Source organism: Pyxicephalus adspersus, chromosome 2 (genome assembly GCF_032062135.1).
Source record: "Pyxicephalus adspersus chromosome 2, UCB_Pads_2.0, whole genome shotgun sequence".
Taxonomy (NCBI): domain Eukaryota; kingdom Metazoa; phylum Chordata; class Amphibia; order Anura; family Pyxicephalidae; genus Pyxicephalus; species Pyxicephalus adspersus.
Window position 1 is genome coordinate 20895721 of NC_092859.1, and position 22927 is coordinate 20918647.

The following is a 22927-nucleotide window of genomic DNA, read 5'->3' on the forward strand; positions in this document are numbered from 1 at the left end:
ACTCTCAACAGAGAAACTCCATTGAGAGTTCATCTGCAGTCACAGCTAATTAAAAGCAGTCCCTTGCCTCCTATCAGCTGTGACTGCAAGTTCCCACGCTCCCTGGGCTGTATTTATCAATGAATATCAATCTGAACTCAGATGAACAGCCCAGTGACCTACAAACACTATTGAGAGTTCATCTGCAGTTCCATTGCAATCCAGGGGCACTAGAGGTTAATTAACCTCCAATGCCCGGGGTTGTAAACAGGAGGATTCCCTTTGCGATTCCCGGGCACTAGAATGGAAGCTACCTAATTGCCAAAGCCTAAATGAATAGGCGTATCTGAGACACTAGATTGTCTTGCGATGAGCTGATTTACCAAAATTTAAAAAACTATTTTTTTATTATATAAAGCCCCGCTTTAAATGCAGCCCCCAGGGTGGGTAGACACCTATTTACTTTTCTTAAATGTTCCAATGCATTATTCTTTAGCCACTTCAGCTGTCACCTCTGTATACCCCCTATGTAAGATGAATTTATACGTTACTGCTAATATCCTGTTTATTCAACAATAATTTTGCCATTGCCTAAAATAATATAAAGGTGTCAGTGTAACATAGTAATACAGGGGGGCTTTGCTATTGAATTTTGACACCTGCTTCCAAGGAACCCACCTATTTTGTAAGGAATGAACCTGGTCCTATTTTGTAAGGAATTAGGGTCCAATTTATTAAAGTACAACTAAAAACAAATTTGCTTGATAATATGATGATTTTCTATTATGAAAATGTAGAGAAGGCTTAAAAACTATAATACATGTTGTAGGATCCCTGCTCATATCCATAAATAATCTTCAATGCCTTTTAGAACAAAATAAAAAAATGAGCAATTATAACAATACGGCATTGAAACAAAAATGGGAGAAATTGACCATTTTAAATTGTGTCTAAAAGTCTTTGGCTGGCTCAGTTGCTGGCACCGCAATGCCAGTTCTTAAGAAAACAGTGTCTAAATATTTGACAGGTGTTGGCAGTGAGCGGTACTAGTACCCACTTCTGCTGCCTCCATTTATTCTTCATGGTGCTGCTACCAGGGTGAGCAACATGTAGCATCTCCTGAGAAGCAGTGGTTCCCTGCATGTAAACGTATTGCAACCTCATGACCAGAGTCAACATTGACTTGAAATTTTTATATTAATCAATGCAACCAGAGACTCATCTATGATCTTTTTTCCCCAGTGCTCTTTTAGTTGTTGGTTTCATAACCTAATTTTGTTGGCTATACCATGTTTGAGTTGATTTACTATGTATGCCAATTGCAACTTTGCAAAGCTTTTTTAAATCATTATGAAAAAAATGCAAGGAATAAAAAATCCTTATTCACTAAGCAAAGTAAAAACCCACTTATTGAGTAAAAATTCTCTCTGTGTTTTAATCATACTTTATTTATTTGAAGAATTATTCTCCTTGTAATATATTGCATTTTGTGGGGAGAATTGGGTCACACAAAGGGTAGCAGTATATCAAAACTCATTTATTGTAATATTGACTCCTTACAGTCAATTTGGTTATTTTGAATAACGTCTTCATAGCATTTACAACCTCTTTGTTTCTCAGACTATACACCAATGGGTTTAACATTGGAACCACGGCAATGTACAGTAGTGAAAAAAGTTTGTCTTGTTCTTGAGAATTTTCTGAATCTGTTTTCATGTAAAACCCAAGTGATGTTCCATACAGTAAAATAACAATAACCAGATGGGAAGAGCAACTGGAGAATATCTTCAGTCTACCTGCTGATGTGCGAATTTTTAAAATGGCAGATATGATAAATATATAGGAAGTCATTATTAGAAAAAATGGAATTACCCCAATGAATAATCCCTCAATTAAAATAATAGTAATAATTTTTGATGTATCTGAGCAAGAGATTGCTAGCATTGTTTTAAGTTCACAGAAAATATGGTTGATGTCCTGTAATTTACAGAACGATAATTTAGACACCATCAGTGAATGCATCAAACCATTTAATCCACCAGCAATCCAACATAAAACATTCAGCAGCAAGCAAACCCTATTGTTCATGATAGCAGAGTAGTGAAGAGGTTTACAAATAGCTACATAACGGTCATAAGCCATGGCGGTCAGCAGGAAGAATTCTGCATCCAGACAGAATACAAACATAAACATCTGCATTATGCAGCCAGTGAATGATATGCTGGTGTCATCTGTCACTGTGATAGCCATAAGCTTTGGTAAAATGGAGGTGATATAAAGCATGTCTTGTACTGAAAGGTTACACAGAAAGAAATACATAGGTGTGTGCAACGTAGAGGCCAGACAAACAAGAGATGTAATAAGCAGGTTTCCCACTGATGAAATTAAGTACATTAATAAAATGCTTATAAAAAGTACTACTGACAAACCTTGAGTTTTGGAAAATGCCAGAATATGGAATGCTTGCAGGGATGTATCATTATTTGCATGTCTATGCCTGCTTTTAAAATAAAAAAAAAAAAAAAAATTTATAGTAATGTCCTAATAAACTACACAAATATATAATAATGTGTTTATATATATGAAATTGATGCAGATATGTCCTTCTGATGAAGCCTTTGGGTGAAATGTGTCAAGGACGCTAATGTGGCACTTGTTAGACATGGAATTGACAAAGTGTTTGTATACGTAAAATATAGTGAAAAAACTGTTACATTGGTTTTTATAATGTTTTTTAAAAATCTATGTGGAATCTAATAAAGTAGCACAAGAAAAGTTTTTATAATATTGTGATCGTCTATTAGTGAGTACCTTAAAAGTCTCCAGGGTTAATTATTTTTGTAATTATCTACTGTTATTGGGGATGTGGTGCATATTTAATCCTTCCAGAGAGAAATACTTTCTTGTCGTTAATAATAATATGTGTTTAAAGGACAGATACAACCTAACTTTCACCTAAACTTTGACCTAAAGTCAGCATAAGGCAAACAGCTGGTACATCTGAACCTGTAGATTCAACACTTCCCATAAGTTTTAAATCCACAGCTTAAAAGGAAAGAATTACTTTAAAATACACATTATCCACATTAAATTATGGAATAGTGAGTGTTGTGTGAAATTAATTTGCACCTATTAATATTTATACAGGTTGAAAATCAAAATTCCAACAACCCCCGGACCTGAGGTGTGCCAAATTTTCAAAAATCCTGGATTTTTTAAAATTTACACTCACCTCCACCCACAGGCATCCTTCATCTCACAGCACCCGCGGACATCTGGCACAGTTCCGGGGAGCAGGCAGCAGGGACATATCAATGTGTATTTAGTTTAGCAAGCAAGACCTAACTGCTGTTTCTGCAGAACAGTTCCATGAAAACATTTGTGGCCAAATATTGCAATGCAGGCACGGTATTGAAAATGTGATCCAAAATTCATGTCGGGAAATTGAAGGACCCGGGTTATCGATTGCTGGATTTTCGATTGTCAACCTGTATAGGCACTTTTCTTATGAAGAATAGATGTTGGGGAATCATGTGTCATGACATTTGCAAAACAATGATATAATGAATATAATATGGACTTGATACAACAACAAAAAAGACTTTTTGGGTTTATAAATACACATATCATCTCATACAAGACTATATATAAATGCCAGCAAACTTTAATTAAATATCTATATTAAAAAAAGGTTAAACATAAAATAACCTCCACACAAGGAAGTTGTTACATTTCATACATTTTAAAGGAATTTTATTACAATACAGATTAATGAAGCCTATATGCTTTCAAAAGTCATATGGTAAAAATATTAAGTGCTGTACACTCATTTATTATTGTTTAAAAATCATTTAATTAAACATCTATCAAAGTGTCCTATGTAACATGTTGACATACAAATTACTATTATTTCTTTTGCAATGGAAAACAGTACCATGTAGCCTCTTGTATGTGTTATTTTTTTCAGGTTCCATCAAGAATATGTACACGTGCATGCTTCTCTAAATAAGTATTTTTGGTTTCTACACAATCACTAATACATTTTTTCTATTAATCCCTTTTCTTTTTTGTAACATATTTTATAAACTGCACTTTCATGCAAGTGCATTAACGCTAATTTGGTATAGAGGATAATACCTTGAACATATCACAGCTAGTAAACATTCTAAGTGTTTCTCGTACTTTTTACCATTTACCTAACTTTCAGACCTTCAGGAAACTCCTTCTATAATTACTATATCCACAGCTCACAGTATATTAGTGTGGTGGTACACATTGCTGACCATTGGGAAGCATGTCACCCTTACAGAGAGCTAAAAAGATCATTGGTGTTAGTATTAACTGACCCAAGAGGCACAAAATGCTCATTGCTCAAGGAACTCCTAACAACCTCTGGAGGAACCATGATTGAGAAACACTGGTCTATCCTATATAGCGTATGACTAGGATTGATCCTGTTACTGTGGAGGTCCTAAGAAGGGTTTGTTTAGGGTGTTTGTACCGTGAACAATAAGATTGCTGGAATCTGTTGGAGAGCAGCTGCTTCTTCTTCTTCCTTTGTTCTTGTATAGAGTGTCTGAGACTTTAGTCGTCTTTTCCTAAGCAGACCTGGGCTTGAACAGACAGAACATTGATATTACAGTTACAGTTCTAGATTACCTGTAAATCGAAGTAGACCAAGTTACTCCCATATCTTTCAAAATGCTGTAACTGAAAAATAAACAACAAATAAGTAAATTAGAGCAGCAGGAGCTCAGTTCCTAATACTTCATTTTTACATTGATATTTAATATTTAAAGGTTTATATACTGTTCTTACCACAAACCTTAAAGGACTTTTGAGAGTCTAGATAGTTCTTTTGTTGGTGTGCCATGGGAAATTCTATACTTTATTATGGTTATTAGTAAACCCCAGGGTAGCCAAAAACCTAAAGGGATCACTGCATAGAACAGCAAAAAATATTAGAATATTGTGCAATAGCTACCATATTAGTAAATAAAGCATTTACCTAATAAAATTTTAGGAAAAAGAAATTGAATATGTTAGTGGTCAGAACTAAAAAAGGTGTTTGACCAGACCACCCAAAAGAATGTATATAAAATAGGATTAGAAATGAATGTAAAAAAATGAAGAGATATTTTATACAGTAAGTTTGACTTTTCAGCATTACAAATCAATTTAGCAGAAACAAACTTAATCCACTAAGGTCATTTGTCTTCTATTGAAGAGTGGAGAATATCTCCTGATTTGGATTTAGGTCATAAATTTATGTGGCCTTCAACCTTAGTATATGATCTTCTCTGGGTTAAAAAAAGTTATTTTTTGTGTGTGTGCTTTAATTACAGTGACTGGTGAATAAATGTTCCTCTCTAGTTATTAGTAATTTTTGGGGTGCTGATATTCACAAATATGTAATGGTTTTTCAATAATTTTTACTTAAAGTTTTACATTTTCTTTTAAATATGAAATATGGTAACATGGGTAATTTCATCAAAATATATTAATATATTAAAATATTAATCCTTTCAGCATGGTGGCTCAGTGGTTTGCACTCTGACCTTTGCAGCTCTAGGTCCAAGGTTTGAATCTCGCCCAGGACACTATCTGCATGGAGTTTGCAGGTTCTCCCTGTGTTTGTGTGGGTTTCCTCCAGGTACTCCGGTTTCCTCCCACATTCCAAAAACATGCATAGTTATTTGGCTTCCCCCCCAAAATTGACCTCAGGCTGTATTAAAAGGGTAACATACATAAATTCATAACATATGACTGAGGTACGGACATTAGAATGTGAGCTCCTTTGAGGGACAGTTAGTGACATTACTATAGCCTGTAAAGTGCTGCTTAATATGTCAGTGCTATATAAATACTGTGTAATAATAATAAAAATGCCTCTGTCAATTTATTTGGGGGATTGAATGAATTCTATATATTGATCAGATGCTTTTTTTGCATTGCCTTATTCACCAAGCATATCAGGTATATCTTTTATACTCAGTTGGGTCATGTTCTTTCAATTCATCTATCTTCTCTTTGTTTTACCTTTAGAAGGCATTTCTTAAAGACTCTTCTACCAGTTACTCCGACTCTCAGAAAGGACCGAGGATTTTCAATTAATACAACAGCATCCTCCTGCTGTTTTTAGGGCACAAAAATCTTGTCATACTTTATGAAATAGGAAGTTTAATGCAAAGGAAGAAAAGATGTTTATAAAGCATATCAGCACATGATCTTCCTGAAAGCAGTACTGAAAACCACAAGAAACTAATTCAAGTTTCTAGAGACATGATGCATTTGTAGATATTGTAGTTACCTACATTATAATGCTCCTTTGTTATTTTATTAATCTAAAAGTTTACATGGGGCATGGTTTATGAAAGAAACAGGTCTGCAAGGTCTGCAAGACTAACAAATTTAGACCATCATAGGGGAAAATAGTTTGCTATTAGGTTGCAAATTTTTAAATCATTAATCAGGTCAACACAGATAAGAGTGAGCAATCGTAGCTTTTTGAGAAACTTTCTGCTAGGTTTCTGTTTCTTTTTTTAGGGCCTATATCTGGTTATCTGTTGACATGTTAAGTGTAGTTGTGAATCTCCTACTATCAAAATATTTTACCTGACTTCCCACAACTAAGTTTGAATGAAGCAATACATTTCTTGAAATAGCTAGACAACAATTTAAATGGTTAACTGGTCCTCTTGGTTGGACAAAGATCCACAATATATTCTATGCTGCAATAATTATGCACCAAAAACAGAAATGTATCTCTATTACCTAAAAAGTATAAACATATTCTAGAAAAAGGTAATAAAGTAAAACAAAGAAAATATGATAGTTTTATTATCTACTTTTACATATATATCTTATTATCTACTAACAAATGTTTCCCAAAAATGAAATCTCTGATGTAAGGTTAGGAGGGAAGATCAGAATCTAGAGCATTGTTTCTTATCCAGGGTTCTGTGGAACCATAGGGTTCCTCCAGAAGTTTCTAGGGGTTCCTTGAGTACAGTTATTGCCTCTCAAGAAAGTTTAACTGACACCAATGATCTTTTGGCTGTCTGTAGGGGTGACATTCTTTCCACTGGCCGGAAATGTAAAATGCAATATTCTCACTGACCACCACACTAATGTATTTTAACTTGTGAATATAGTAACTATAGCAGGGGTTCCCTAAAACCTAAAACATCCCCTTTAACAAAGACATAATTAAAATCTTAATAATTTCTTCTATACATATAAGCCATGATCAAAACAAAGAGTATACAGTCAATAAAGTATTAACTACTTAGGCAGTAAAGACACCTATTGCAAAAGGATGTGCAATGTACAGTGCAATATGTAAGGAAGTTTTTTTAGATAAACATAACTAAAAATCAATATATGTCATCTATGATAAATCAAGTAAAATAGGGGGTCTGTAACTTATAACCCTACTACAGGCACAGAAGTACTATTTTAGGTGCAATAATTTATAGTAAATACAATACAAACATATTTAGCAATTCAAGTGGTTTGAAAAACATTTAGATGCAAATGGGAAAAAATAAGTTAATACATGATCAAGTCCACAACTGTGTTTGGTATGGATGCTTATCACATAACAACTTCCTGACATTCTTTACATGTCATACACCACCACATACTGTATTCTAAATAAGAATAAATTGTTATCTGGATATTTTTCTGCTAGTGATAGCTTTGAGAACTTTGAGTACTTCTTTATTCCTCAGACTATAAACCAAAGGATTTAAAAGTGGAACCAAAACAGCATACAATAATGAGAGGAATTTATCCAGCTCTTCAGAATTTGCAGACTCAGGTTTGATGTACAGACTGAGAACTGTCCCACAGAAGATTGAAACAATGATCAGATGAGAGGAGCAGCTGGAAAAAGCTCTCAATCTTCCTTCTATTGTATGAATCTTTAATATAGTGGATATAATCTTTATGTAGGAGGTTACAATTAGAACAAAGGGAACAATCCCCAAAAGCACTATTTCTATAAATATTATAATGGTTATTGTTCTGATTTTGCAGCAAGTCAGCTTTAATATAGTCCTTAGATCACAAAAATAATGGTTGACATTTAGTGTTACACAAAAGGATAACTTTGATATTATAAAAGTAAAAATACATGAATTTATAGAACTGACAAGCCAGGATGTAGCAGCCAATAGTACATAAATCTTTTTATTCATAATAATATGATACTGCAGAGGCAAACATATGGCGACATATCGGTCATAGGCCATAGAGGTAAGTATGCAAAATTCAGTGTCGACACAAGCTGCAAACATGAACATTTGAGTGAAGCAGGCTTGGAAGGATATTCGATCATCACCAGTTATTATAATGAATATTAGTTTAGGAAGAATAGCAGAGACATAGATAATATCCTGGATGGACAGGTTACATAGGAAGAAATACATTGGAGTGTGCAGACTGTATACTAAACAAACAGACATTACAATGATCATGTTTCCAGTTACAGTCAACAGGTAAATAACAAGTACAACAATAAATAAAATCTGGCATAAATCTACATAACTAGCAAATGCCAACAAATGAAAATCATTTGGATATAAAGTGTAATTAGAGCACATGTTCCTGGATAAAACATAAAAAAACAGTATTGCCTTACCTATTATTGCTCATCCATGTAACATTATACTGTATAAGTGTTTCTACAATTCCTGCAAACACGAACACGTCCCATTAAATTAACATACTAAGTTTTTTTTAAGTATTGTATTATAGTTTAGTCTACCAAGTTCCTCAGACGGTTAAGAAAAGTTTTGCCTATGTCATAAGAAAGAAGGAAAGAAAGAAAGAAAGAAAGAAAGAAAGAAAGAAAGAAAGAAAGAAAGAAAGAAAGAAAGAATAAAGGAAGAAGGAAAGACGGAAAGAAAGAACACAATTACAAAAGAGAAAAGCAGACTTTTTGAGCAACTTTGCATCTAAATGAAAATGGGAAAGTGAAACATGACAAATTTGATAAGAGCCCATTATGCTTATCCTATTTGCTATTTCTGACATTTTTGGAAACTCTCTATCCTAGAACAAATATGCAAGTCACTTTATAAGCTTATCATTCTCTTTAGCATCACTGTATACTTCCTATGAATTATTACTTTGTACAAAGTTGTAGAGGGTGGTAGTAAGGTACAGTAATAATATTAATAATAATTTGTCAACTTACTGTGACCGCAGACATTTCCCTGAATGTATTCCAATTTAATTCCATATTAAACAGCCTTTACATGAATTCCTAACCTATTTGCACAGTTTGAGTATATATATGTATATTTGAAATTAATCGAGAAATCTGACAAGTAATACTGTCACACATTTTAGAACTTGAGCGTAAATACTGTCACCCTGCATTTTAATTTCTTACAGGTCAAACAGAAATGCATTTATATAATCCCTAACAACTAAAAAACTAACCATGTGTATTTAGATACTGCCTTACAAAATTAATTGACAACTGCTACAAGAATATGATTACCTCAATGTTTAATGTCGTGATGTAATGCAAACATATCTGAAGATAAATTCTACGTAAATGCTTTAAGTTTCTGATCTCTAAAGACATTGTGGGAGAAAATAATTATTAACTATTTAAATTTTTACTAACTAGGGAGTTAATTATTTATAATTAGGAGTCTTAATTTTTCACAAATTAAACTATATGTAAGAAAAGAAATATACAGTATATTATTTTTAAAAAAGATTTGCATGGTAAACTTTGTTGGCTTCTTTAGAGTGGCAGACATAGACTGTAGATGGTACAAAAACAGCATTGTCATTGGCTCCATTGATCTATCTCTCTCTATCATCCATTTTTGCATATGTCCACTTTTAGGCCATTTATCCACCAAAAATATTTCTTCCTCATTAACTGTAGAGGACGTACATTTTTTCCAAATTTCAGAATTTCAGAAGAGAAATTATTTTTATATTATGCAGCACTAGATCACATTAGACACATCAGAGCAGAGACTATCCCATTTAATTGGTGAGGATCCAATGCAGGCAAACTGGGATGTAACTTCAAGAGAAAAAACTGATCAAAATCCAAAAGTACTTTTAGGATACACTGCACACATATTGTGTTGTTTTTGTAGCCACAAAAAACTTCCTGATTACCTAGAAGATAGACTGGTGATCCAGGGTGATTCAGAAAACGACCATTGGTGATAGGGTGATCCAGAAAACAACCCACTCTGTGTCCCTTTACTACTTTTGCGTGGTCCTGGTTGTTTGCCAGTCCTGTTGGCTTTGTCCACTATCCTTTGCATACTCAAGTCCAGGGGAGTAACCGGTTGTTGGGATTGTATATGGTACATTCTACAGCAATCTTTGACCCCCAAAGTCTTTACCATGGGAAGAGGATGGTATAAAAAAGCAGACCTTGCTTGGTAGCATACAGGCTACATTAAGCAGGGATGTAGATGGTTAATGGTAGATAATCTGCTATGGCTATATTACCTGAATTGCGCTTATTAACAAATATTTGAAAGAGCAAGAAAACAATGGAAAAAGTCCTATCTACAATCATATTCATGTACGCTTTGCCAAAAAGACCCAAAACATTATCTCTTTCAAAAAATAACCACACTTTTTCATTATCATGCTCCTACAGGTAAACTTGCCTTGATGTGACTACTGTGGGTACTGAGACATATAGCATAGTATTTGAGTTAATCATATATACTCAAGTATTTTATTAATTTAAATTCTGGCTGCTTCTTTAGTATGTGCAGAAGGAGCTTTTTCCCATTTACGGCACATAAGAAGAAGGGCAAGAAGATGACGGCCCCTGGGATAAAGGTGGATACCAGGATGATGTGGGACCGGATCCAGGAAACCTCCGGAACAAACGATGAATCTGCGAAGGTAACGGTGAGTTGTTTTTTTTCAGTTTAATTTCCCTTTAAGCAACATCTCAATCAACTTTTGTATAAATACCAAGTGCATATATATTGTATGTGAGTGTCAGTTTCACTAAAAAAATGCTCCTAAGTCTTTTACATAAAAAGAAAAAACGTGTCAATTACATTTAACTTCAAAGAAATTATCACCTTCTGGTTGTTTTCCAGGTTTTCAAATTTATATTTGAATGTGAAATTTATTAAAGAGCAAAAAAGAGCAAAAATCATGTTTTTTTTTTGAAGATACTTTACTGTTATTTTATATGAGACAAATCTTAAAATAAAGGATATACTTCTGTAATTTTTTAAGAAGGTAAATATGTTTATTTCCTAAATGTAAACACTAAATAGAGAAAAAAAAACTTTTTTAATCTTTTATGTCTATGGCAAACAAAATCCTATTTTATCCTCCCCAAAAAAACAATGAGGTCTATAAATTACCACTATTAACCAAACTTTTAATCAAAGCAATAAGAGTTTCACATTGGACTAAAATGTACCATGTCACAATATGCTTGATTTGCACATTTTCTAATTAAATCTATTATGAAAAGGTGTAACTTTAAGTTTAATTATTTAAATTTATCGTGAAAAATGTTTGTTTTAAATAAAAGTAGAATGGATCTTGCATCAAAACATTTACAATAATACTCCATATGTGTATATTACTTATTTTAGGTAATACTATCATCAAATAAATGTCCCATGGTGGAAATGGTAAATAGTTTCATACTGGGTTATAGGGTATAAAAGTGCTAAAAATATTTGGTTTAACGGCAATTTGATCAACAGAAATGTAGTGCACAGTCCATTGTGTCCAATATATTGTTTCAAAAGTCCAAAACCTTGGAGAAAATCTATTTTCCTTTGATATTAGGAGCTCCCTATTTCTTAAGCTATATACTAGTGGAGTTAGTAATGGAACTTTAGCAATGTATCCTATGGAAATCATGTTGTCCCTTTCCTGAGTCTTTCAGGATTTCATGTTGAGGATTAGAGCTGATCTACTATACACAGTGACCATGATTAGATGAGCAGAGTGACTGGAGAAGGCTTTGAATCTACCAAATTTGCTTTGGTTCTTGAGAACTGCAGATATTATTTACATGTATGATGTAAGTATCAGCAAAAAACAAGTCCCAAAATGATACATTCCGAAAAATTATAAGGTTTATAGCAGCTGCTTGACCTTTGTCACTGCAGAATAACAAAATTACATTTTTATGTTACAGTAGGAATGGTTGAGAAAAAGTGGTAGAGTTCCATATATTGGATAATTTTGAAATCATCAAAGTTATCATTAATTAATTCAGTGCGGCAATAAACCAACAGGCAAAGGTTAGCAGAATAGATACACTTCTGTTCATAATCTGAGAATATTTCAAATATAGTGTTGATGTTCAAATTCGGGTTGTCCCTTTATTCGACCCGACTATGGCTGTTCGAATTCGGGTAGACCCAACCCGAAAAACACGGGATTCGACAGCCGTGTTTTTTATTTTAAACTTGTTTTTTTATTTTTTACAGGTTATCCGACAATGACATTATGAATCATAATGTCATTGTGGGATTCCTGGACCGTGGGAACTTTGCGGTCACAGCTAATTGAAAGCAGGTGCCTTCAATTAGCAGTAACCGCAGGCAATACGAGGGCAATAGAGGTTGAATGGAGATACTATCTCCATTCATTACCTCTACTACTCTGTGATTGGCTGAGAAATAGGAAACCCTGATGACAGCTCAAGCATCATCAGGGTTTCCCTTTCCTGCCAATCAGGGAGCAGAGTAATCAGCGGAGCTTTACTATGCTGACAGCTCCACTCCCCTGATTACTCCCGCAGCCCAAGAGGAGCTGTGACATGTATTACACATACAGAACATGTCACAGCTCCTCTTGGGCTGCAGCAATGATCAGGGGAGCAGAGCTGTCAGCATAGTAAAGCTCCGCTGATTGCTCTGCTCCATGAGGAAAGGAAAAGCCTGATGACAGCAAAGGCATCATCAGGATTTCCATTTCCTCAGCCAATCAGGGGAGCAGAGCAATCAGCATAGTAAAGTTCTGCTGATTGCTCTGCTATGTATCTTTTTACATCTGTTTGGAGGCTGTAGAAGCTCTACACAGTGCTGAAAAAAACCCGAATTTTTCCTCCTATTGACTTTAATGGTGTTCGACTTTGAAATTCGACCACCCGAATAATTTTGCTACATTCGAGCGAATAGCTGCCATATTGAATAGTGAGATATTCGACCAACACTATTCAAATATAGCCATATATTGAACATAGGTCATTGAGGTCAAAAGAAAAAATTCTACATCGACACAAAATATAAAAAAGGTAACTTGTGAGATACATGCAAGGATAGAGATGCTACTGTCCTGGGTGATAAAAAATGTCTAAACGTTTGGGCAAGAATGCAGAAGTGTATAATATATCCTGTACTGCCAAATTACAAAACAAGTAATACATTGGAGTGTGTAAGTTTGGACCAGAGAAACAACTAAAACAATGGTCCAATTCTCAAGAAGAGACTTCATATATATTGTTAAAATGACAACAAAAACAAATATGTTCATCAGGTAGGAATAGTTAGTGAAAGCCATGGGATGAATCTCTAAGTAATGGGAAGTTTTTCACAACGCCATTCATTGCATTAAGTTGATCTGCAAATTATATATGGTTATAAATCAATCACTAAATTTTACTGCATTTCAAATACACTAGAAACCTACAGTGAATGTTTGGTGAATGTCAAATGTACAGCTTTATTTATATACAGCATAGCCTAAAGTTTTCATTTAAAAATATCCCACTCAAGTGTTACTTAACCAGGGTACTGCTGTTGAACCCTGGGGTACCTTCAAAGGTTGCTTGGGTTCTTGGAGCAATGAGCAATGTGTTCCTCTCAGGTCCATTTATGTGACACCAATTAACTTTTTGGCTATCGGTAAGGGTTACATTATTCCCATTGGCCATCAATGTAAGAGGAATTCCTCCTACTGATCACCACAATAATGTACTGTGAGCTGTGGATATAGTAATTATAGCAGGGTTTCTTAAGGTATAAAAGTTTTTCGAAGAGTTCCCACATGTTAAAAAGGTCAAGTAATGCTACTCTACCTTTATGTAAGCTTGGTGTTTTTGAGGAGTATGCAGAAGACCTACTTTTTCCATAGATACTGTATATTTTAAATGTCCTTAAATTACTTAACCTATATTGGACTTGCGAACATTAAATATCAGAATTAGGCACTAGATGTCTAAAAGCCCTCTGAAGTCTCTTTCTATAGAAGCAAACAGAAATTAAATAACCCCTCACTCATACACACACTGACACATGGTCAGAATACATATAAATACACAAACCTCCATTACAATTTAAACTTTCCTGTACACAGCAGATGTAAAGAAATACTTACAATATTAGTTTTAAATGTCACCTACTTACTATCACATACTGCTGTACATTGCTGTGGTCCCAGTTGGCTTGGTAGTTTCCAGCTTTGTACTAGTAAATGCCAAATATCAAAAAATCTAATATATATATTAAAACCTACACAAATGTGAGGTCCCTGTACTCATCATAAATATTTAGAATAGTATTCATTTTACAAATCATGTTACACAGTAAACAAACTATAGCTACATTTTTAAACTTTTGTCTATTTGTTACTTTACAACAAAAAATCGAGCTGGCTGTTTACAAAACTTTGTTCCAATTAAAACCTTGTTTGTCTCTAGGAAACATGCATAAACTATTTAGTATGTAAAATAGTTATTTTGAGGATAACCAATGCATCTTAAAATGGCAAAATGTGGCCTGGACATGTTGCTCATGAAAGTGTTAACTAGAAAAATAATTTAAAAATGAATTAAATAAGAAATTGAATAACCCCACACACACTGACACATGGCCAGAGAACATATTTTACACATCTTGCTCATAGGCTGGTTCAAAAAATAAATATGTGTAGCATCACATAATTTACATCCTTGTTATAGTACATAGATTTATATGAACTTTGTAATAAAACCTTATTTAAATATAAAAACAAATAAGCAAAAGAGTGTGAGAATACCTCTATAGTTCTATTTGCAACACCACATCCCTGATACAAGCTATACTTCAAAGAAAAACACACAATAGTGGGACTTTTCAAGCCAACTAGAATCCAGTGTAAAATCAATAAAAACCTTTATTCAAGTACAAATTAGCAACAACAATGATAATAACAGCTGCATAGAAAACTGTATACATAGAGCATCGAATCTCTTGTATAGACACCAAGAGTGGTGTTTGATCAGTCGACACTTTTTGCGGCAAATGTGACCGCTTCCTCAGGACATCTACAATGATGAGATGCTCATGATTGTCCATAAAACTTTCTGCACATGGTGTAAAACAAGCAATGGAAGGCAGCAAAAAACACAGGCAGCCCCATTAAAACCCTATCAAATTCCTGTATTTTCAAATTGTAAAAAGCTAGTAACCAAGATAAGAAATCTATCAGCATTTCATGTTGAGAGCTTTCTATTGTTGGTTATATCAGAAGTATAGTTATGTGTGTCACATAGGAAAAGGAGCCGCATGCTATTCTGTACTTGAATAAAGGTTTTTATTGATTTTACACTGGATTCTAATTGGCCTGAAAAGTCACACTATTGTGTGTTTTTGTTTGAACTATAAAAACAAATACACCACCCTATCTTACTATGGACTACAGCACATTTTACATTTTCACTATGGACCTGTTTATTTGGAAATCGAGTTGTCATAAGATAACTAGTAAAACATTCAAAGACAAATTAAGCTTTTCGTTCAGCAATATTGCATTGGAAAAGTTATTTTCTATGGAATTTACATAAAAAATACTTAAAAAAAGCAACTGTTTTTTGTAATTTAAGTCTATTGAGGTGGCAGGGGCCACAATTAATAGACCCGTTTGATCCAATGGTAACCGTTTTGTGCAAGCAGTTTTGAGGGGTAAAAATTATTGCAAAAACTGCCAGTCTGAATTTAGCCTTTAACAACTTTCTGAACTGACTGAAGGTTAAAACAGTGCTGTTTGAATATTGACAAAAAAGTACCGTATTTTTCGTTGTATAAGACGCTCCCAATTTTAAAGGAGGAAAATCTAGAAAAAAAAGATTCTGAAAGATTATTCCCCTTCTGATCACTCATGTGCCATTCATACCGGTATTCTGATCACTCTATGCCTTTCAAATTCCCTTTCTGATCACTCTGTGCTTTTTTTCCACTGTACGGCAGTTAGGACAGGGAACAGCAGGTGGCGCTGTGCCGGCTTCTTTCGCTCTGCTTTACAGACAGAAGACACGATGCTGGCAGAGGAGAGAAGAGACAGACGCTGCATGCAGCCAGAGACACACGCAAGATTGGGTATCGGGTGAGTATATTATTTTAATTATTTTTTAACACACTTGTTGTATAGGACACACTAACTTTCCCCCCCCCAGTTTTGGAGAAGAAAAAGTGCGTCCTATACGGCAAAAAATACGGTATGTTATAAAGATCCCTCAAAACAGTGAAAATGAGATCCTCAGAAGATTCATTATCACGTAGATGTTACAAATATAAACGCAATTTCTGTATTTTTTAAATGTGTGTTTATTTGTGTGTTTTAATTCTACAAAGTCTAGTTCACTTTATAAGCCCCCATAAGCCCCCAATATAAATCACCTGTAAACCATCCCCCTAGATCAATGAACTAACTGAAGGGAAAGAAAGTGTATTGTCAATCACCAATAAAGATTATTTATGTTGTCCTAAGTTACTTTAGTATAATACTCCCCTCACTCTCCAATAAAACAATTTGCCTGTAGGTGAAACTTGAAGTGAAGTCAGATATTTATAGTCTAACATGTAACATTTACTTCAATAACTAATTACACCTAAGATTTTTAATTTTAGGAATAAATTATAGAAATGATGTGGGAATAATTGTGCCAATAAAATAGTAATTTGTTTTTGTTTTTATGTAACACTTAAGTATTCAGAAAAGAATAATTTTCAATGTGCATAAGGAGTGAACATTAGGAAAATACAATTCATATATTTAAAGACCCATTATTAGTCGAGTTATGTCAATCTAAAATCAAATTATACAAGAAAAAACAGGAACAGAAAAGTTTACACAGTTTACTAAATGCAGAAAAGACAGCTTTAATACAATCTTAGTACAACACATATGTGGAAAGATAAAGGCAAAAACACTTATATAGAGCCTCATAGACCAGTATATCAAAATAATAAAAAACATATTAAATATAGCCTAAAAAGCAGAAATAACACAATCCCCAAATGATCTTCATATGATCTGTGGATGCTATGGCATAGGGCCTGATTAATTAAAGCTCTCCAAGGCTGAAGAGGACACACATTTATCAGTGAAGCTGGGTGATCCAGCAAGCTGGAATGGATTTCTTAAAAGTCATTTGCTATTTGCTAGCAAATATTTTGAATCCTGTACCAGATCTATACCAGCTTTGCTGGATCACCTAGCTTTACTATTGAAAGTGTATCTTCCCTAGCCTTGGAGAGCTTTATTATTAATAATAATAATAATAATAATCAGGCCCATAGTTGTAACAATAGATGTGAACATAGGCCATGATCAGAGTAGCTCAGAGAAGCCGTCATAATTTCCTGGCCAGCAATTTTTGGACCCCCTAAGTTTTAAACATCTAAATAATAAGCCAGCAAACATGATTTGAGGTTAAAATAGATGGCTATAGCAGCTATTTATTATAAAGCATATAGAATATTATACAGTCATGGGTAAAAAATACACCCTCTTTCAGTTTTATGTTCTCAAAGTTAGGTAAATACAACCTCAAGTGAACAGCACACAACATATTATGATTTAAACACTTTTTATGTAATAATGTCAACATGCAGAAGCCACTTCTAAAGAAATGAAGAGGGTAAGAGAGCAGCCAGGTCTTGTTAATCAAATGCACTTAATTACTTGAACCTCAGCAAGTGTTCAAAGTTTTAGGCAGTTTGCTGGTCTGGAGCATCCAGGTGTGTGCTAACCCAATACCAAGGACGAAACACATCAGCAATAATCTCATTTGCTGCCCAGAAATTTGGGAAGGGTTTTAAAGTCATTTCCAAACAATATGGAGGCCATCATTGTGAAAGATTATTCACAAACATTCAAGACAGTGGACAATCATCCAAGAAACGGATATCCCAGAAAATGTCTTTCAACGTCAGGTCAGGTAAAGGTCAGGTCCATGCAATGCTCAAATTGATTGCAAAAATTCAGTACAATTATAAAAAAGACTGAATAAGTATGGCTTGTTTGAAAGTGTTGGCATGAAAAGCCTCTTCTCTCAAAAATAACATGTCTGTATGCTTTGGCTTTGCTAAGGTACATCTGAATAAACCATAGAGATTCTGGAAAAATGTCCTTTAGACAGAGTAGAGATATTGGAGGATGATGATTTGTGCTTGTTTTAGAGCCCTGGGACCTTGGCACCTTTCAGGTTTTGAGCTGACTTGGAACTGTTCTGTATACCAAAGTAGTCAATTCTCAGCTATCTGTGTGACAGCTAAAGTTTGCCAGAAAAAAGTCATGCACCAGAACACTGATCTGAAAAATACCAGGAAATCTATAACAGAATCACTGAAAAAGTGTTGCAAAGGTTCAGTCAAAGTCCATACCTCTCCCCAATTGAAAATTAACTTTTTGAATATTATAATTTCTCTTTACTTTTGGTACACAGGGCATGGGTAGCTTTTTCCCTTACCCAGGTGGTGGGTATTGGCCAGAAAGTTTGTGAACATTGTCTGTATATGCACTTATCCAAGCTGTAGACTGATGAAACCATTACCTCTTCCAATTGCTTTTCCTAGTCAGTTTTTATAAATGCTATTGCTTGTTTGTAGTTGTTGCTCTGTTCAGTTGTTCTATTTTCTTTACTTAATTTATGCAACAATATTGAAAACAAGAATTGTTTGTGGGTAAAGGTGAGCTCTTTAACTGTGCATAGTGAAGAATGTTTTCTTCTGTTTGATTTTGTACAAAGTTATCATTTTTTTTCTTCTCTAGTAGCAGTAAAACAATAGATTGTTAATACCTTGACTTTTCAGCAAGAATATGTCAAAGTTAAAATGCCACACCCCTAATAGGCAATCTTTTTGGAAATAAAACTTCTAACAAGCAAGTTTGATCACACCATCAACAAGTTAAAATATATCCAAAAATTTTATTAATCAAACAAACAACAAGCTGTTTCATATATTACACCACAAGGGGATCAGAAAAGTACAATGTTCCCCTTCTTGGCCATCTATCTCTATGTGTTTCACAGAATTCAAATCCACGTCAGAAGATTGAGTTAAATGGAAATAAATTGAAAGAAAACCAATGTACAATAATAACTTAATTTTCTGACAGTAGCACAAGACGATTGATCTTTATCCTACTACATCCTTTTGACCCCAAGCACCTCCAGATACTAAAGGTGTCCGGGTAATCGAGAAATATTTAGCAGATTCATAGATAAACTTATTTTTTGGCATCTATGGCTTCCGGAGTAATTAGGAGAGGTAGTTCAATATATTACTTATATAATATGGTACTGAAATAGTACAGTGCCTTGTCAGCCACCAATTAATGCAATGATTGAGGGAGTTTAAATGATGATCTTTAAGTTTTTGAAGCTAAAAGGGTCTTTCTTTTGCCATCACCCACCTAATTAAGAACAAAAATAGGCCCAATATTGTTGCAAGGCACTGCCCTAGCTGTTTGGGGAAAGCACATTGCATCCCTGAAAAAAACTCAAAGTTACCTTCACTATTGACTAAAATGTACTTTTCTTTTTTCATTGTTTGTTTCTTTTTTTTAAATGTTGATTTCTTTCTAAGTGAATCAAATTTCTTATCTTGACATTTATATCATGTATAAGGAAAGGGATCTTTGAAAATGTAGTTCTATGGATATTTCTATGTTTCTTGGAATCTCCCAGATACTGCTAGTTCAGAAATAATACAAGCCAATATTACTGGAAAACGGGGATTGATGCTGGATGGGTGGTGTATATTCTTCATTTTTGGCTTCCAGTCTCCTTAGGCAGAGTTTTGGAGCAAAGTGGACAGTACCCCTCTAAGTGAAAGCTACCATTCAAAAGTTTAAGAAAATCATGAGAGCCTTTTTGCCAGTTTGGGAGTTTGTTTTACTGCTTGTAACTTGGTTTTCCTCTTTTCTCTTTCTGCTGAAGAAAAGCAAAGTTTTTTTCTAGTATGCTGAAAAAAGCTATTTTGATTTGAATAAAATACATTAAGGACAATAATAAAAGGTGTATTTTCTAGGGAAAAAAGGAAGGTTTGGGGAATACATTTTGAGTAGTATGTGCTTTTTTGTTTCACCATCTCAGTAACAAGTGAAATTTTAGAATTCACCCTTAAACTTAAGCAAAACTTTCAATACCTCCCTATTTCTCAGACTATACACCAGGGGATTTAATGCTGGAACCAGTGCAATATACAAGAGAGCAAGTATTTTGTCTTGTTCTATAGAGTTTTTAGATTCTGGTTTCATATAAAGACTGATAGGTATTCCACAAAACAATAAAACAACAGTAAGATGTGAGGAGCAGTTAGAGAATGTCTTCATTCGACCCACTGAAGTCTGAATCTTCAGAATGGCAGATATAATGAAAGCGTAGGAAGTCAGAATCATTAAAAAGGGAAGGAACCCAATTAACCCACCTTCAATAAATATTACTGTGTACATGTAGGTGATATCACTGCAAGCAAGCCTCAGCAATGCCTTAATGTCACAAAAGAAATGGTGAATACTTCTAGAGTTGCAAAACATCAAATTAGATATTAGAAAAGCAAACATCACTGCATTCAGGGAACCAGGACTCCAGGAGATAGAAGCCAATGTCATACATATTTTCTTGTTCATAATTAAAGAATACACATATTGCCACATAGCGGTCAAAAGCCATGGCCCCTAACAAGAAAAACTCTGTATCCAGGCAAGCTGCAAATACAAACATCTGTATAATACAACTAGTGAATAAAATGTTGGCGTCCCCAGATATTTGGATGGCTAGAAGTTTTGGCAGGATGGCAGATACAAAAAAAATGTCCTGGACAGATAGATTACATAAAAAGAAATACATAGGAGTATGTAGATGTGGAGCTATGCACACAACTGTGATAAGAATAATGTTACCGAGCACTGACAACATATACATTGATAAAACTCAGAGAACAATAGGAAATGAGAAATCTGTTATTTCAGAAAATGCAAGTAGGTAGAAATCTCTGTTCATTGTTCTGTTAGTTACATTTATGTGATGAGAAAATGACCAGCTAACGTTAGCACTCATGTTAATTATTATTAAAATAGTTTGTATAAAATATATACTTCTATTTTGTATGATATATAAAAGAAAAATAATTAACTCAAAGTAATAAAGCCATCAGTGAATTACAATGCTATTGTAAAAACAGTCCTTTATGTGAAAGAATGAAACCTAAAATCATCCTAAATGTTGTATAATCATAAATGTCCAAATTTAGCCAGATTTTTTAAGAGATTATAAATGCTTGTAGCAAAGACGTATTGTGTTATATTTAGGCATAAGCAAAACACAAATAACTATTGCCAGGCAATAACTAAGAAGCTTAAGAAATCCTGGTCTTGATTATTTAAATTTAGGTATATTTTGGGGCTAAATACATTTAATTAATTTGTCTTTTAAGGCATCTGGATCCACAAAATCAATCAATATAAAAAAGCAAGACTTTTTATTCATTTAAAAATATTTTATGCAAAATAAAGGGTTTGCAAACTGCTACAATGATAAAATAGCCTCCTGGGCAGAGTACTGAAGTACCACAAGGACTGGTATCCCAATACTCCAATCTCTCAATCTCTGGTGCCACTTACCCTACACGGCGCCACAGCCAGATCAGGAGGACAACAGCCAGTGGCAGCTGATGAGGTCTTAATATTGGATAGGATTTGATTTTCTTGACCTGGTGTCCCACCCTCCAGAATAGATGTTATCAGGGGCTGATTTAGCTGTTGTTACAATCTGTATTGTCTAAAAAACTTCTCTCCAATACCAATTCTAAGATGCAGATTTGGTCTGTTAAAAGAGATTGGAGCATTGGGACGCCATTTTTTGTCATTATTCGCTGTGATATTCAGAAGCTAATTATTCATGCTTTTGTTGTGTATACTCTGATAACCTGCTCCTAGCCAGGAAGTTATTTTAAAATTGTAACAGTTTGTAAATTCATTTTTTTATAGGATTGATTTCATATCAATAAAAATATTGTTCTATTATATTGATTGATTTTTTTTTGGATACGGATACTTTTAAAGCCCCATTAATTAAATGTATTTTCCTTCAAATGTAAGAGGATATGGCATCATTAAGCATGTTGGTAACTTGCATTGGATTCAGCTGTTACCAACACTTTTTAAAGGATGTAATAAAGCTGTTATTGACAATGTAAGTAATATTAAGTTTTGTTGTTTCCTATGTTAGTTAATTTGGATGTTGCATTTATCTGCATAAGGCTGATATTAAAACAACAATATATTTGTTTACGTTAGCTTTGTGTGCATTCTCTGTCAGCCTACTGAGATTTTGCCACATCATCACTATATTTACTATAGCAGAAGAAATCTCCCTTGCAAGAGAACAATTCACATTTCTAAGTAAGATGCCTAAACTCCTTAGGTAAATCAACCCAAATCTACTTTTATGTAAGTTATGTATTAGATATAGAAGAACTCCATGCTAACAAGAATAACAATCTAGCGGCAAGTTAATATAATTCACTAATAACTTGCAAGATATTTATATATGCCTGTATTTAAAAAAATGAAAAATGCATAAAACACTAATACAATCCACTATGATCATTTTACACCCATAGCTTTGTAATTTATCACTTGCACCAGATAATTCAATTTAACAATATAATAAATGTCAATTATACTCAGTGAATTTGATGAT

At 34.0% G+C, this 22927-nt stretch overlaps 2 protein-coding genes and 1 pseudogene across 2 annotated transcripts; all 3 read right to left on the minus strand.

The window, feature by feature from the left end:
• Window positions 1-1512: 1512 nt before the first annotated feature.
• On the minus strand, window positions 1513-3234 carry LOC140322344 (olfactory receptor 5AR1-like). The gene is made up of 2 exons (XM_072398921.1): window positions 3212-3234; window positions 1513-2476 (listed from the first exon to the last, which is right to left on the minus strand). The coding sequence occupies exons 1-2, from the start codon at window positions 3232-3234 to the stop codon at window positions 1513-1515; spliced, it is 987 nt and encodes a 328-aa protein (XP_072255022.1).
• Window positions 3235-7649: 4415 nt separating this feature from the next.
• On the minus strand, window positions 7650-8585 carry LOC140322345 (olfactory receptor 13F1-like). Its single transcript, XM_072398922.1, has one exon. It carries the CDS (start codon window positions 8583-8585, stop codon window positions 7650-7652), a length of 936 nt encoding a protein of 311 aa, XP_072255023.1.
• An 11746-nt stretch (window positions 8586-20331) lies between these two features.
• LOC140322346 (olfactory receptor 1E5-like) lies at window positions 20332-21226 on the minus strand (annotated as a pseudogene).
• Window positions 21227-22927: the final 1701 nt, after the last annotated feature.

What these genes read in the sequence shown, in the direction of transcription:
- LOC140322344 (XM_072398921.1), bottom strand. Translation starts at nt 3,234, where the DNA reads ATGAAGGATGCCTGTGGGTGGAG. An exon ending in AAGGATGCCTGTGGGTGGAG is followed by an intron (nt 2,477 to 3,211) that starts GTGAGTGTAAAT and finishes TTTTAAAAGCAG; the next exon opens with GCATAGACATGCAAATAATG.
- LOC140322345 (XM_072398922.1), bottom strand. Translation starts at nt 8,585, where the DNA reads ATGTGCTCTAATTACACTTTATATCCAAATGATTTTCATTTGTTGGCA.